Genomic DNA, 18,204 nt, shown 5'->3' with positions numbered 1-18,204 from the left:
CAGTTAGCAAAAACTGCGAAAAAATGTTTGCGGAAACTGCGATCAGCGAGGGTTAGGGTTAGAGCATAGATTGCTCTATAGTTAGGGTTAGGGTAAAGGTTAGCGGAAACTGCGGAAAAATGTTTGGAGGAAACTTCGATCAGCGAGGGTTACAGTTAGAGCATAGATTACTTTATGGTTAGAGTTAGGGTAAAGGTTAGCGCAAACTGCGGTTAGCGGAAACTACGGATAAATGTTTGCGGAAACTGCGATCAGCGTGGGTTAGGGTTAGAGCATAGATTAGTCTATGGTTAGAGTTAGGGTTAGCGGAAACTGCGATCAGCGACTTCCGCTTTTTTTAATTTTTTCTCTCGATCTTTTCAGGGTACGAACTGAGGGTCCGAACTGTTCAGGGTACGAACTAGGTTGCATCCTATACCTCTTCCTGTTAATGTGGTGCTGAGGAACAGACCGCAGACCACATCATCAATGACTGTACCTTACCATCTTCAATCCACCTAATGGAGTGGAAGGTCTGCGTGTCATTGATCATTAAATCAAAGACGGGCTGCTCTCTAGTAGCCTTCCAGTGTAGTCCGGGAACATCATGAATCTGGAGTGGTAAAAGGATAGACCCTAGGGCCCAGAGGCTCACACGACGACGATGACTACAAAAGTAGCACAAGTTCCACAAGTTTATGAGAAGATGAAATTCGAATTTTTTTAATCATCACACTTTTTCTTAGAAGGATAAGCAAAATTTTTATACTGATATTGCTACTTTTTCATTTCAGTTTTCAAAACCGTGTTTTGTAATTTCGAAATATTTGATGTCCTTTCGCTTTAAAGCATAATTATTTGCTCTGACTGTGTTTCAATTTGTTGATGAATAAACTGCTGTGTCTCTCATAAATAAAAGGTAAATAAAAAAGTTTAACAAAAAGGTACGGTACAGGTGACCGCATGACTATACAAGTGATGTGTGGTGATGATAATCTCAAGAGCTGTGGGCACCATATATATATGGCAGACTAACTATAGTCACTGCCTTTGTAGATATGTTTTGCTTTTGTTTTAACTTTCTACTTATTTAGACAATTGTTGTTGACTAATGAATTGCAGCATAAACAATCTGATTATAAGGCAACTTTCTGCAGTGCCTGTTGTTTGAAAGTGGACTTACGATGATGTCCAATGCAGTCCGTCATGCAGCCAACCAGCCCCAAATGGTGCGGGTACCTTTTACTGACCATAGTAGGCATGATCCATCGGCTATGCAACATGGGAATTTACCGAGTGGAATTATGCCCTCCGCAAGCATGAACTTTCTGCAGCCAAGCAGCGTACATCCGACTGACAACCAACCAATGAAGTCGTTGCAGCCTGTCAACATGCAACCACCAAACACGATATCATTGGCAACTCTAATTGATTTTGTTGTATATAAAACTTATCATGACATAACTGTCATGGCTGATATCCTGCCCAGCAAAAGTGATATGGAAAGAAAAACAACAATTGTTGAATTTTCTACACGCGTCCGGCAATTGTTCATTCGACTTTTTAGCTTAGTAAAGTGGGCTAACTCCGTTGGAAAAGTTGTTCGCTGCAGTGAAGGTTCAGCATTTCTAGACCAACAGGTAAGCTTACAATTTGCTTGTTAATCCTCTTGATACATGTACGTTATCAAGTTCATGGCTTTAAAACTGTAAGAGAAACTTCTCACAGCAGATTTTGTCTACTTTACTGTCGAGTGCCAACCCAGGGTGGTTCTCTGGGTTGGCAACGTAGTTTTGCTTTCTCTATTTTCTTTACCTAATTGTATAAACAATAAAAGCATACTAAAGTAAGTAAACAATATATATATAATTTTTGATACCAGCTAAACTTAAAATATCTTGGCTACAATTGTTAATCTCACAAAAAAAAGTATGTTTTAACTTCGATGTAGACAAAATATTAGCCCACCAATTAGAACTAATAATTTGCACTGATTAAGAAAAGTGTATATTGACTCGGGTAAAAATCTATAATGGCAATAAAACGATAAAAAATCAGATCACGCTCAATGGATGCAGTTGATCTCAAACCAATGCAAATAAACATCGTAGTATTGCTGAAAGTCAAAAATACATTTCTCCTTAAAATTAGCAAAGTCTGCAGACAACAAACCTCTTTCCCACTAATTTTAAACTTATTAACTTTTCCTGACATAAAAACAAAAGTTTGAAGTGATAAAAGGCAATCATCATCATCATTAAGTTCCTTCCTCTCGTCGAGGGTTGGAGGCAATGAGACGCCAAGTTTTTCTGTTATGAGATTTTTCTACTGCAGTTTTGTAATTAGGTCCTGACCAGTCTTCAATATCATTAGTCCAAGTTCTTGGTGGTCTGCCCTATTTCGTTTGCCGTTCATTTTTTCCTTAGACTAGTAGTAGGGTGTGACAGCCGCCCCATGATTTTTGTAACTTGGTTTCACAGAGCCTACCTTTTTTTTGGTGGTGAGGTTTAACCTGTATAAGATTCCTGTAATGTTTCAAAAAAAATTGGTCAAGGTTTAGAGGTGGCCCGTGGCCACTAAAGTTTTTGGGGGGTGAGCGATGCATTTTTAGGGGTGTTTTTGCTATATCTCAGCTCGTAGACACGATAGAAGGTCATGCTATAGCTCAATCGTTGCAGAATAAGCAAGTTTATATCAGACTTGTGAACAAAAGTTCAGTCTAAAATGTGTAGTTTTTTAGTTATTTGAGAAAAACCCGTTTTATGCATATTTGTGAGAAAAATGTTTTAGCCCCTTTTCTTCTTGGGTTAAAGCACATGGAAAATCAATGAAATGATGAATTCACATGTTTAGTTAATGTTAAACGAAATCACAAAATACATTTTTTTGTTTTTTTTTGTTTGTCGTATCCAGGCTTACGCCCGGTGGTTGAAGATTTAGATTAAGTGGACGGGAACGCAAGGAAGCCAATCTTCGTGTCCACCTTCAGGCATGCCTTTAAGTGTCCTGCCACAGACACAGCCGCATGCTCGAGCGGTGCCCATACTGACCTTGTCGATGTACCAATCAACAACTGCCTGCGAACTGTCACAGGTTGCCTCCGCCCAACTCCAACTGACTGTTTGCCTGTCCTTGCAAGCATTGAGCCAGCTGCACTACGGCGCCAACGTGCTGTTCTTTCCCTGAGCCGTAAAGCCCTAAACCCTGGCCATCCGCTACACACAACCACGCTGAGATATCCACCAAAGCAGCGGCTAAAATCAAGAAAGCCATTTGTACGCGCTGCACAAGACCTTCTGGCAGCCTCTGGTGGAAGCCCTAGCAAACAGTGGTGCCACGCGGCGTGGTGTGAACAATGGTCAAGCAGCACGTCCCCACTTCGCCAAGTATTCAGATCCCCGTCCGAAAACCAGCTGGGACATGGCCTCTCTAGACTTGCCTCATCAAGGCGTAACCGTTTGCTCACTGGTGTTGGACGCTATGGTGCAGACATGTTGCGCTGGGGCTTGGCAGAGAGTGCTGCTTGTGAGTGTGGCGAAATGCAGACGGCAGCCCACATTATCAAGGATTGCCGGCTATACAGACCACCCCATGGTATGGAAGGCCTAATTTCCATCGATGACAACACCAGGCAGTGGCTAACCAACGGATGCCCTGACATATAGCGACAACACGAGAGAAGAAGACAAAATACATTTGAGAGCGAGAAACAGCGATGATAAAAATCACAATGTAAGAAACCAACACCGAGATGGATGTAACTTTTGTTTACGCTGATTGGGCATAGAATTTCTGCTGTTCTCAAATACTTGAAGAATATTTTGAAATGAAACTTCTGTCTTAGTACTAGTAGTGTCAATAAAGTCTTGGCACAGTTTGACACCCCTTTCTGCTGCATCATTAACAACACAACGATTTGAAACCCGTTTCTTTGCTTCACAGTAGCTGCCGTTCTGGCACCAATCGACAACATCAACACTTAAAAAGGTCGTGTCAATCCTCAAGATTCTGAAGAAGCTCCAAGAATCTTCTGTTGGTTTTGTAGCAACAGAAGGAAAAGAGGGTTTGCCAAAATCACTTCCTTCTCTTTTCAAAGAATGTTTAGGATCTTCGAAGCTTGTCAGTTTTTGAACAATTTTTTGCTTTGTCTTGTCAGACACACTGCTATCGAAAAGGGAAAGGGGTATAGGTTCTTCACTAAGATACCACATGTGCCCCTTTAGAGCTTTAAGAGCTGCTTTGGCCATACTGCTTTCAATTTATTTATACTCAAGGAGGTTGTTGATAAGTTCGAGGTCGTTGCAATGAGCACAAGTTGACACAGAAGCGGTTAGCCACCATGGCACATAGGAATATACAACAAGCTGAATGAGGAGACCATGATTCTTTTATCTTTGAAGCTATCGTAACCACTGACTGCAACTGGTACCTTTGAAGCAAGATAACAGATGTAGTGAATGAAGTCATTTATTAACAAACACTACACTTAAATGCAATGTTAACTTTCCTACCTGTGAGCTGTTCTGTAGCTGAGATTAACTTTGGAAACATCACCTTCTGTAGCGGTAATGTAAAACTGTGTAAGTGCTGCTAAAGATGTAGGGCTAATGCGGTTACGTACAGTTGCTTTCACTACTGTGGAAGAATTGAGGATATCGTGTTGCCAGAATGCTGATATACAGACGAAATCGGTTAATAGTATACTGCTTAAACGTATCAATCGTTTATTTGAATCAAAACCTGAAATCCCAAACCAAATCCAATCTAATGTTAAGTAAAAACATCGGTTAAGCGTATACCGCTTAAAAGAATAAGTCGGATAAAAGCATCAGGATTTGATTCTGGTTTGCCAACTTCATTCATTTAATCGTATAATTGTACCCGTTAGCGAAAAGAGAATGTCTCTTTTTTGCTTCGCATAATTGTCTACAACGTTCAAAGGTGAGACAGACGCATGCGATCAAAACAAAGACAAGTGTCTGTAATCCCAGGCCATATTCTTATGTGCTAGACATCGCACTACAAAGAACCAATTTTCGCACAGCTGGGCTTCATTAAAACAGAAGAGCACACAAAAGGAATAATCACACTTCCCAATAAAGAAGTTTAAATGCTTTTGATGTCATCCGTCGGCGACTGGCCTTCCAAGGAATGGACACGGACAAATTATTTCGGCTTGAGAGGGAAGTGTTGGAAAGCATGTCTAAAAGTTTTAACCAGAAAACTGTGGAGAATTTTTTTTTAAATTGCTGAAAAAAAGTAGCCTATTGTTGTGAAATGCAGTGCGTAATTTCATTTGTGCAGTTGAAGAACATTGCAAATTAAGTATTTTACCAGACAGCGCAAAACACTTGAAAAAAACCCTTTGCGATTTCAAAACAAACAATGAGTGTGAGCTGTGTTTTTCTACCATACCACTGTTTTCGTAGGCCATTTTCCATACTCAAAACTACATAGCTGGTACGGAGCTAAAAATAGCCCCCTTGAATCAAAAACTTCAAGCTCAAAGTTCGCGTTGTGACGTCACAGAGATCGGTGATATGAAAGATTGCCGATTTGCAGTCCGATTGCTGCAGTTTGCAGAAAAATGCTTAGATGGTACATGCTCTCCCAGTCAGCAAAGCTGATCTTTTTTACATTGTTTCAACGTCTGCAAACGATAAATCAATGTAAAAAGGACCAGTTTTGCTGGCTGGGACATACAGCTTAGTGGTATGCACTGTAGTACTGTAACACAGAACTAGGAAACTCTTTGAAGTTTAACCAGAATTGTAAACAGTTGTAGGAAGTATCAGTTGTAATGTGTGTTGCAGCCTAGTCAGCACAGACATCTTCTCAACAATTATGCCCATTCACAATAAACCTTTTTTAGTAAATTGGTTAAACGAATCAATCGTATAATCGTATCAAAACGTCTGGCAAATAGGTGATTCGATTAACCGATTTCGTCTGTACCAGTCTTCACACTCCTTTTGTGTGGCCTGTTGGAGCAGTGAGCTATCTCTTCATAATCATCTTGATCCTCAATGTCTACATCACTCTCAACAATATGAAATGGCTTTTCAGCTGCTTCTCGTCTTAAACATGCCTTTCTTTTCCATTTTTTTCCGACTCCTTTCTTCCATTGACCTTCCTTTCTGTGGTAGTGAGAACCATATCCACACTGCCATAGGCGTCGAAATAGGGTGGGCCGGGTGGGCGACGCCCACCCTGCCGTGAAACGAGGGTGGGCAAAATATGTTTCGCCCACCCTGTTTTCATGACACTTATGAAGTGTTCGTTACAATTATTTCCGTTTTTCTTAAACGCTGGACTATCTAACCAACTGCAGCGCAACTTCTTGTTTTACGCTATGTCTCTCGCTAGGTATCCGACATAACAAAGCAATTCCGCAACAACGCTGCGTGGAAAAAATGCGGTACTCACTTCATTGTTGTTGCTACGGCAACTGCCACAGCTGGCAATTCCTGGTGAGAGAAAGCCACGTTTGATTTTTTCTCCGAATTTGCGTCGGCAATTTGATGTTTTCTCGGAATGGTCTCACTTTCGTTACGTCACAATGAAACTTCAGTTCCCGGGCAGCGTAAGGGAATGTGAATATGACATCATAATGAACATGACAATAAAATAACCGATACAAACTAAAGACGTACTAAAACAATCGCTTTTGCTAATCAAAATCCGGCAAATCCGAAGGCGCCACTTTAAAGATAACAGGTCACGAGTCACGCGCTTTTTAGGTCGCAACGGAAAACATAAAAGAAGTTTGTTTAGTTTAGCAGCGCTCATAAAATCGCAAGATGCAAGAAAGAAAACATCCAACCTATTAAAGCTTAATTGCTGCAGCGACGCTAAACGCAGTCTTTGTGAGAAAAACTAACTACACTTTTTGAAATTAGCGTCGGCAATTGCCGCGAGGTGATTGTAAGGACCACAAGATTACAAGAAAAAACTAATTTTCTTAAGACTACACCAGACTAGGAGATTGATTCAATCTTACTATTGCTGGATGTTTTATTTGGGTTACTTCCTACTTCGCCGGCGCTTAGACACGTGTCCAGCTGGGAGATTCTTTTATAAAAATATCACCCTATTTGCATTGATTTAACTCCAGTAGACGTCAAATTATTGTAAGCATCTACTCCTTGTTGCGCCTCGCTTTCCGTTATCTCGTCCAGCTGATACAGCATCTGATGATACCGATTCTGACTAGTTCATCAAACAGACTTTGTGTTGCTCGCAGTGTCCCAATTGTGGCGAAATTATGTTGGCTTATAAGCTTACTTAAATCGAGGCGATCTTCTCGCAGGGAGCTATTAATGTGTTACCTGTACCTGGTTGAGCAATTAACGTTATTTTATGATAATTTAACGTCGCTACATGTCGAATTAGTGTAAAACAAACGTAAATTTTTTATTGGGCATTGTTGTTACGCAATATAACCCGCCGGAAAAATTAAATCGATTTGTGCTGACTCGAACGTTGAATCAACCCAAAATTAACTTACTTTCCCCTCCCCGTGAGTTTTTTAACGTGAATTACCGTAACAGCGTGCGCATCTTGTTGCTCGCTTTATCGCTACTTTTGGTATTATTACATCACAACAAATCAAACAATGCGTTTGTAATAGACTACTCTAGTATATTTTTCGCTTCTCATTTTACATGTTTTAGTACCTACAATCTTTTCCCACTAAATATTCACAGTAATTGCCGAGGCAATTTCAAATTTTGCCGTTTGGCCTCGGCAACGTTTTTGCTGAAGTAAAAATATGCTCATTTCGAAGACTGAACCATTGCGAATTTGCAAACATACACATTTAATGAAATCTGTTTGAAAACTCTCGCCCACCCAGATTTCCTCTCTTCTAAGAAAAAATCGACGCCTATGCACACTGCCCATACTTGCAACCCTGTCGGTCATCATACTCAGTAAAAATGCTTTATCTTCTTCATTACTCATGTTCTTTAACACATTCCTTTTCCATAACTTTATTGTGGAGTTTAGTTTCTCTTTGTAATCCTTAATTCTCTGTTGCTGTAAATCGTCCATCCTGTACTTGGTTTCTCTTTTTAGGATAGCCTTCATTTCATTAAACAGCTTAATCACTTCCTCTGCCATCTTATGAGATTGCAAGTGAGGTATTCTTGCATCATTTACATGTTCGTAAAAGGGTAGTAGGCTACTGCTTTAACACTTAACAGCTTTGTTAGCAGCATTTCTCAAGGTATTTGTTGTAGTGGAATGATGAGCAAGAAAGCACAGCAGGAGCTGACGACAAGTAGGGAGTCTTGAACCAGTAATGACTTTATTTTCTTCACCAGGAATTGTGTCAAGCAAATAATAATACCTTGGATCTTTAAACTTTGACATAGCATGTAATAGGCTATAAATTAGCACTTACCACCATAAAAATTGCCTAAACAGTAAACACAATGTCAGTGTTCAGTTTCTATGCTTCTAACAAAGCAAAACATGAGGTAACTTAGGTTTAAACTTTGAAGCGTTACAGCTTCTGTACTTCTCCAGGTGTTCCTAAGAAGAAAAAAAGTGAAAATGGTAAAACATTCAATTCATATGTAACAATTTTTCACAATTTTTTTTACAAAAAACGGGTTTTTCTCAAATAACTTGCAAACTACACATTTTAGGCAAATAGTTTCTTCACAAGTCTAATACAAATTTGCTTATTCTGCATCGATTGAGCTATAGCATGACCTTCTATCATGTCTAGGAGCCGAGATATAGCAAAAGCACCCCTAAAAATGCATCACGCACCCCCCAAAAACTTTAGTGGCCACGGGCCACCATCTCAACCTTGACCATTTGTTTTGAAACTTTACAGGAATCTTATACAGGTAAAACCTCACCACCAAAAAAAAGGTAGGCAATTTCTGAAAAGGTCGGGGCGGCTGTCACACCCTAACTAGTAGTTGTCTTTGAATAGAATTATTGCGATAATGATGCATTGTAAACACGATTGTAAATACTTGATTGGTAACAATGTTTTCACCTGAAGAATGGACTTGGGATTGCCAGCACCTCATCATTATCCTACCTCGGTTTTCCCTTACTGGTAGGGGTGGCCGATTCTTTCTTTACACCCACTTCAATCAATGTAAATTTGGATATAGTGGTTGAAAATGCAAGTTAGCTTCAAAGTTCTCATTAAATTGATTGTGAAAACTTTATTGTTACTGTGAAATAAACCAAATTACTTTTTTAATGGCAGGGAAGTCAATGAAAAATACAAGTTTGATGTGAGGTTTTACCCTGATACGCATATTTTTCCCAGCAGTATAAATATAATAGTTGCACATCCCTGCTGTGGATTATTGAAAAAACATAGTAAAACAAGGTTTCTCAAATTTTTATAAATATTAAATAGGCTACATAAAATATAAATATATATTTTAAACCTGAAGAGCTTGAAAAAAATTAATCACAAATTAGTGAAATCGAATCAGTGAAAATAAATCATCAAAATATTTGTTGCATTTCAGGTATTAAAATTTATTGATTACTGACCAATTTAAAGTTTGTTGCTCTTCTCCATCCCAACTGAAGCATTGCAATGCTATTAAACTACAATGTATGAACTGTTTTCTTGACAACTTTGTTTGACAAATCTTTAAAGTTTATCATTAAATTGCAGGCGATGGTGTTCATAGACACAGCTGACAAGCTCCATATATTAGCCAACCAACTGGTTGTGCAAGCTCGTTTGCCTAACTTTTCTATTCCTGCTGCTGTGGATGTTCTTACAACAGGCACATACATTCGTTTGCCATTGTGCATCCGGGACCGTATAATTCCACCAGACCCAATAAAGCCGAAAGAAAAGAAGGCCACTTTGAAGAGAATCGATCAAATAATGTTGTATCGTTTGGCAACTGAGTACATCCCCCCTCAAATAGTTGAAGTCAAAGTGCTCCATGGTGTTGTGCATCTGTATGTTCCCAATGAATTCCGGGCCTACATTACTTTGATGGGAGACAAGCCACAAATCCCATGGAGAGTCTTGAAACTTGAGTTCCTTGTTGATGACTTAGATGTTGGAAATGGTCGCTCACTTATCCATCATTTACAAGTGGACTACATTCATGAGCTGGTGCAAAGTCGACTAATCAACAACGAAAGACCGCTCAAAGATATGTTTGATCTGTTGCATTCGTTCTGTATGTCCTTGCAGCTAGAAGTCCTCCATGAACAAGCGAATCGACTGAAACATTTGCGCTGGGGAAAGTTCATCCAACTGGAGGAATATCTTCCCGGACAGAGGATGACTGTGTCATATTGGAGACTGCATGCTTACAAGAGTCAAACCACACCTTGCTCCATCACCATCCGACAGTCACCCGACGATCCTTCCAAGCCTCTTCAGGTAAAGCATGAGATCAATTTTCATCTTCAAGATTTCTCTTTGCAGACATAAGATTTCTATTGATCTACATGCTACCGCAAAATGACTTCGGACCTTTCTAAATTTTCAAGAAAAACAAGCATTTTGTATACAATGAAATTTTTTAATAAAAACTATCGACCTTTCTTAATAATTTGTCATATTGCATTATTATAACCTTCTTCACATTTTTCACAATCTTTGCATTGTTAGTCACAGTGCTTAATGTTAGTGGTATGATCTGATGTAAAGCGCACAGCTACAAACCTGGCGTAAATTTTGGTAAAAAGGTCCGAAGTCATTTTGCGGTAGCTGTATATATATATTTTTTTATTATATTTTTGGTTTTTCGTGATCTATATTTCAAAAGAAGCTTACAGCAAAAGAAACTACCATAAACCATGATTCATAACTTGCAAGCTATTCACGGTTTTGTGCTTGCGATCACTCTCCAAGTGTGTTGCCTCGGGAGCAAGTCTTTTAGGCGCTGACAGTTAGGCGCTGGTCTAATAGGCGCGCACACTGTGGCGTCTGGACATTTAGGTGCGGAGCACTGTGGCGCCCGGTCATTTAGGTGCTATTCCTAGTAAAGTCTGTAGATTGTATCAGTTTGGCAGCTTGCCAGAAAATTATATCATGGCTTCCGTGAATGAAGCTGCTTAAACCGGCAATGCTTTTCACACAAAATGTTATATTGAACAGAAAAATATATTGTTGTTTTGTTGATTTATTATTGTTTTATTTGTTGTTAGTCCAGGTTTGCGTTGGTGAAAGCTTTATCAATAAATTATTCAAGCTTCCGAACATTATTGAGTTCATTTTTAGTTAACTCTTTCGCGACCCCGGACGTATACACACGTCTTGGGATTTTTGCCATGATGACCAAGGAAGTATCCCTACGTCCAAGGTTAAAAGATAGCCTATTTCAAGCATATAACATTTTGTGTGAAAGGCATTTCCGGTTCAAGCAGCTTCACCCATATATTTTTCTGTTTAATATAACATTTTGTGTAAAAAAGCATTGCCGGTTTAAGCAATTTCACTCACTGAAGCCATGACCAACAACGCACAAGCATTAACAAAACAACATATTTTTCTGTTTAATATAACACAGGCCTCGAAATTCACGGCGGACACCGCGGACATGTCCGCCGTCACAGCATGTGATGTCCGCGGGAAGTACCATCTAGATCGGTCATATTTGTCCGCCGAAAAATAACACAGGAACTAATACAAATCGTCATTGCATAGCACGAACAATTGTTGCGAAAATACAACTTTCCGCGCATTCTAGCGCGCATCTAGAAAATGTGATTACTGTATCCCTTATAATCCCTTAGCTTTCATTCAAGTCAGAAAACTTTTGATTTTTACGTTGTTTCAACGATTGAATCATCGTAACATTACGTGAATTCTTCGCAAAGAATCGATGGGAGTAGGCCTACGGGTACTTCTACACTAATCGCGCGCAACTTAGTTCATGTCTTATGTCACAATGTCTGGCTTTGATCTCCGAGTAATATTGATAAAGAAAGGTTGGTTACAAAATTAGAAATGCGAGAGGGCTATTACAGCAAGATACAGCAACAGTTGTTAAGTTTTGGTTTTACAGTAAGAAAAAGCCCAGGGAAAATTCACTTTCGCTCACATGACATGCAAAAATAAACCTTAAAAAAGCCTAGTGATTAGTGATGCTTTGCACAGCAGAAAATAGTAGCGTTAGTGTAGAAGTTTTCCGACTTGTGCCCAGAGCATTGTGACCTGGGTTTTTTTTCGCTGAGACTTTTCGGTTATTTGTCCGAAATGACTTGAAAAAATTCGGTCCTTTTTTATTTGTTTCGGTCATTTTTTCTGATGAAAATATTTCCTTTCAAGTAGCTGAGTGATACAACCCAAAATTTGCACTTTCTGACTAGCTACAACATTAAGTTTCGCTGAGAAACGTTGTCGTGTTTTATCTGAGAAAAGTTAAAGCAGACAAACGTTTCTTCAATGTTCATCAGCGAAACTCATCCTTGCAACACCCGGCCGCAGACATTGACTATGACTATATATTTTTTCGGACTTTTTGACCGAATTGACTAAGTTATATTTTTTTCGGACATTTTGACCGAATCAACTACATATTTTTTCGGACATTTTAACCGAATTGACTATATTTTTTTCGAACGTTTTGCTAAAAAATTGGTCAATCACCGATAAACAACAGAAAAAAATAAACCCAGACTGTGACGCAAGAAGCCACACGACCTCGTTCGGTGGAAGTTAACCAGTTATGCTGCGTATTAAGCAGCTACACGGCGCTTTTACTCTTCAAGCGCACGTCGTTGGTCTGATGAAAGCCTTTCAGAGTGACTTTACTGAAATTTAAAGTCTTCTAAACCGTATAGTTATAGTTCTCAAATGGCGAAGAAATATCATGTTAAAGTGATTAAGCATGACGATCGACGTCAAAACTGGTGTGTCCGCCGTGAGACTTAATTTGTCCGCCGAGATAGCTGCTCAGACCGGACACGTATGTCCGCCGTCAACAAAAACGAATTTCGAGGCCTGTAACACTTTATATATAAATCATTGCCGGTTTAAGCAGCTTCACTCACTGAAGCCATGACCAACAACACACACGCAATTAACAAAACAATATATTTTCCTGTTTAATATAATATTTTGTGTGAAACGCCCCTACCTGCCAAGCTGATACAATCTACAGACTTTACTAGGAATAGCACCTAAATGACCGGGCGCCACAGTGCTACGCGCCTAAATATCCAAACGCCACAGTGTGCGCGCCTATTAGACCAGCGCCTAATTGTCAGCGCCTAAAAGACGTGGACCCTGTTGCCTCCACTAGGGTGCATCAACCCCCCCTCAGGCCCTCATGAAAGAATTTTCTCATGACAGTATATTAAAGTTGTACTGTATTACCCTTCACAGCAACTCAGTAGTTTTTTTTGCATTAATTTAACGTCTACTGACGTTACTTGTTGTGGGTAGGTTATGCACAATCCGAAGTTGTCTTTGCTTGACACAAGTTTGTCTGAGTCTTGCTCGCACATCGATGACCTCTCTCTGGAGCACTTAATTCATCGATCCATCTGCACACGTTCCTTCCGTCTGCTCTTCGATATTAAACAAATGCTTCGCAAACATATCAGGTAAGCGACAATCTTGTTTGAAAGCAATTCGTCGTATTGTGATGACTTCTAACAGCTCTGGACAGTGTTCTGTGATCAGGTTAACAAGAACTGTATAATGTTGGTTTAGGTGAGTTTGCAACTTTCAGGTAATTATCAACGTGGCTGCCTGTCACCACCAAGGTTCGTGTGGTCTCAATAATTGAGGCCACATTATTATTGTTAAAAACAATTATTGTTTTTTGTTTCTTACAGATATGACCAGTCTCACTTTTCCAAGGAAGAAAGCGACAAGCATTCCATATTATTCATCCCCCTTTTAGATCCAGGAAGAGAGTCAGAATGCCTCCGAATCCTCGTCGATCCCCAGACCGGAGTCTTGGAACCATATCTTGATGATGTTAGCGACACGATCCTGGAGAAGGTAGATGATGATGCATAGTTTGTTCGATCATCCTGTAAGGTCAGTGAGATGATCCTTCATGGTCGGTCGGATGATCCTCCATGGTCGGTCGGATGATCTTCATGATCGGTCCGATGATCTTCATTGTTGAGATACCGTGGCTGGGTTGCTGCTCATCATCAACAGAATCTCGATAGATTGCAATTATAAAGTGAAACATTTTATGTTTGTATTTTTTAAAGTATGTGTAACAATTATGAACCTGGCCATTAATTGCCACGTCCAGTACTTGGTTATTTGTGCAACGTCATAGATGTGTCGCGCTTGTTGCGACATGTCGAACTGTCAATCACATGACGTCAACCATTGTAACAACATAATCGTCTTCAGATGGAGAAGGAGATCAACGAATCGTCGTTGTCGCTTCTCCGATGGTTTGTGACTCTTCGGGGGCTCCTGGCCATGCGGAGATGCAGGAAGGGTGTTCAACTCTTCCCGGTCGCCTGCTTGGATCGACTTTTCTACGTCCAGGGAGGAACACCCAACTTTGGTAAGCACGAGGCAACATGCTGCTGAGGTGGAGCTGCAAATGTTAACCCGAAAAGCTGCTCTTTGAAATGATATGTTGCTGCAGAATTCCTTATTTCATCTTCATAAAGCATTTTCCTCCTTGTGCTTGAGAATAAAGTTTATTTCAAAACTAATTCCATGAAACTCTCATGTTTGTAAACGTGAATTGTAACCAAGCAGCCAGGAAATGTTTTTTTTAGAAGGTCCTGTTTTCTGAAGCATACAAAAGGAAATACTCTTCAAGTAGGGAAATGTTTATAACCTTTTTCTTACGAAAACTGGTGTGTTAATGTGATCAACCTAGAAAGCTGTTAATGTGATCAACCTGAGATTTTGTGTGATTTGAGTGATTTGTCAGGATTTGCAAACTTTCCGGTTATGAATTAAAACGTTTTTTTTTTGGTCTTTCCCTGATAGTCGCACCTGGTGAGATATTCAAATTTTGTTCAATGACTGCAGCAACAATCCATTCAACAAGTGCCAAGAATGACTGATGTTGTTTGCAGGTGACAATTGTCTTTACATCAAGATGCTGCAACACCCTTCGTATTACCTCGTCGTTGAAGTGCTGCCTGCTGAGGAACGACCAACGCAAGTCAAACACAAATACCATCTACTGGCAACTTCCTCTGTGGAAAGGAAGCCGCAAGACGGCACTTTTGCTAAGACAGAGCTTGTAGCCACATCGGTCCATGCTTTGATGGCGAAGCTGACGTCAGTCGATCACAATTTTGTACAGGTCAAGCGGAACAGGTAGGCGTCAGTGTCGTGTGGGTTGCTTTATTCTGTCACAGGCTCACAGCCGTCTGCATGTGACCAAACAATGTTCCTTGTTACTGTTGAGAAGCGGTTGGTGATTTGTAAAGGAACAAACTTCGATGACATCACATTCGTACCGGTGCGCACTTGACGCTTTTGCCATGTTGTGTGATCCTTCTGACTACCGCTGTAGAAAGGCCGTGAATCTTTTATGGATTGCAACTGCTAAACCTCGCAACTATCAATATACCGTTAACTGCATTTCGACCCTCTGTGGCTTTCCTACTTTTTCAATCCTTAGTCGCCTGACGCATCGTGTGGTGTAACTTGTACTTTTGACGCGTTTCAAATTGTGCATTATTTCGTCAGAAACGCTTGCCACAAATTCCGTTGGTGCGTTCATCACAATGCATGATAATAAGCGACCCAACGCTCAATGTCTCTTTATCTGTTGCAGATCGGAGAGATGCAAGAGTCTCGACGAGAACGAGATAGAACTTCAGCACATGGTGGCAGTATGCTGCGCCCACATCCCGTTCATCGACCTGATTGCCGGCCTGGACAGGGTCGGTGTGGGCCATCAAGGACTGGGCGAGGGAGGGTCCGGGATCGATCTTTCCTGCTCCGTCCTCAGTCTCCCGACCATCTCAGGGATCAGCACCGATGCAAACGCTCTGCTTCGCGACGCGATGCTTCGATGCACGTTTCGGTTGCTTGATCGTTCCAACAAGATCTGGGTGGCTGAGCTGATCATGGCGGAATCCCCGGTGAAAGGAAGCATCGCGAAGAACAATGACGTCGTTGTTCCTGTCACATTTACTTATGACGCGTCTTCGCATCTGCATCCCAACGCGAACAAAGATGTCGCGAAAGCGTTCATGGATGACTGGACTGGACTGGGGCATCTTTATGAAGCTGTTTATGTTTTTGCGGAACAGACGAAGCACCCTGACTTTGCTTTGAACAGAAGTATCCAGGTGGTAACATACAATTACAAATCTATCACTATAAAGTACGGGAGGTCCATGTTTGTCACGATCGCTTGGACCAAGGAGAAGCAATTCCTGTTCAAGTTTGGCCGATCCGGGCCTCAGACGAACGTCAACGCCCACTGCCTGGTCCGGCACTACCTCACCGAACAGTTCAACGCTAATCCTGATATTTCCGCCTTGATGCACATCCTTTGCGACAGTGCTGCCCCCATCCACTCTCTAGCACGCCTCCCCTCCACCCCACTTTTGGGGGTTTATCAAAAAGCGACCTCGGTGGAGCAGACGTTCACCATCGTGCCCCAAACCGCGACTCACGTTCGCGTTACTTTCCTTTCGGTTTACTGTCTCGACGTTTACTTCCGTAGCGATGACCTCGTCATGATTCGCGACGGGGCCTTCTCGCAGTTCGACTTCGCAAAGTCCAAGTCTTCTTTGGTCCCGATACCAGGATTGGCAACTTTCCTTGCAAAGTACAACGACACCAACCACATTCGACGTCACGCCGATTCAGAGAAGGACAACCCCCCCTCCCCGACCCTCCCTGCCCCCCCAAATCAGCCACGAAACTCGTCGCAAAATTTTGGACTTCAAGATCTTCCTCATGCCACGTATTCAGCTGCAAGTTTCACCATCTTGCCTCATAGTTCAGTGGCGGCGCTGTGCGGTCCGTCCCTTACAATGGCCAACACGCCCCGCTTGTTGCACCCTTATCTCCACCGACCCTCACCCCTGGAGCAGTTTCTCGGAGCAGCCCTAACTCGCCGCTTCCTGAACAAATGCATCAGTAACACAGAGAACGTCCGGAACATTATGATCAATCAGGTCAACTCCGACGGGGCCGATGGCTCCTTGGCTTCGGCGTTCGTCGCCCGGTCCTTGCAGGTTGTGTGCCAGCCGCTCCTCCAGGACATGAGGCAGCTCAAGTTGAAAGTACAACCTTCTGCGATCCCAAATCAGCCGATGGAGAGCTGGTCTGAGGAAGATCTCCGAGTTTTGGAGAATTTCTTCGAGGATCGCATCACTTGCTCCCCATACAGATACAACGCAATGAGATCTTTTTTCAACATGATTTCAGCTCCCGGTTCTGTTCTCAAGGATCTTATCCAACTGATGAGAATTGAAATGACAGGAGGAAGGATGCCTGGATTTAACTTGAAGTGGACAATGTCCTTGTGTCTTACCTCTCCCCCTCGCGTAGTGATTGCCCCTTATGGTACCCCCTGCATCATTGTTAAAGACAAAGTCCTTGTTTTCATCCAACTAACTCAGGTGGTTAATCCCACCATGGGCCAAGGGAGTCCTCAGACTATCATTGTCCCACTTCTCCATGAGCCACCAAAGAGCGCAGTCAATATCCTCCCAGCTGCTTTGCAGCCTAAGAATCCTGCATCCCAGGCTCTTCAGTACATCAGTGGACTACTCAACCGCTTGGCGGATTCGAGCAGACAGAACCCACCCCACGAAGCGACAGTGTCCACTGCTGTGCGATACCTGATGGAGAACCTTGCATTCTCCACCTGATGAACACTATGATAGTTCCTCAATGGAGTGTGGTTGCGGCACCCGCGGTATTTGTGCAAATAGAATGCTCTTATAGTGCAACTTGTCATCTTACAGAGGTTGCATTTCAACAATGTTATTATCATTATGACGTCATTGCAAAGTCGCTGCCCATTATTAAAGAACATTTTCAACAACTCGGTTGTGGTTTGCTTGGGCAAAAGAACGGCGTTTTTAGTTACAGGGCTGCCATCAACGTATTTGTGGAACGACTCGCGCGGTTGATTGTCATCGAAGTCTGTGCTGAACAGGGCACGAGGTCGCATCCAGCCGTGGCTATGCGGGCACAGTTGTTTGCTTGTGCCACTACCGTACAACGCGCTGCGTGGCACCAGACCTTGTGCGGGTGCGAACAAGCTATGACGTCATACGTAGTTGAAGATCCTGAACGATTAGTGCAGTAGT

General features: G+C 41.6%; 1 protein-coding gene across 1 annotated transcript; it reads left to right on the top strand.

Moving 5' to 3' along the window:
- The first annotated feature begins 1,080 nt into the window (after positions 1-1,080).
- LOC145771873 (mediator of RNA polymerase II transcription subunit 14-like) lies at positions 1,081-17,919 on the top strand. Its single transcript, XM_082583622.1, has 7 exons — positions 1,081-1,619; positions 9,635-10,363; positions 13,376-13,536; positions 13,771-13,939; positions 14,309-14,468; positions 14,995-15,241; positions 15,705-17,919. The coding sequence occupies exons 1-7, from the start codon at positions 1,164-1,166 to the stop codon at positions 17,758-17,760; spliced, it is 3,978 nt and encodes a 1,325-aa protein (XP_082439748.1). The 5' UTR covers positions 1,081-1,163; the 3' UTR covers positions 17,761-17,919.
- The last annotated feature ends 285 nt before the right edge of the window (positions 17,920-18,204 follow it).

Source organism: Aplidium turbinatum, chromosome 6, assembly GCF_918807975.1.
Source record: "Aplidium turbinatum chromosome 6, kaAplTurb1.1, whole genome shotgun sequence".
NCBI lineage: Eukaryota > Metazoa > Chordata > Ascidiacea > Aplousobranchia > Polyclinidae > Aplidium > Aplidium turbinatum.
This window is presented reverse-complemented; position numbering and strand designations above follow the sequence as displayed.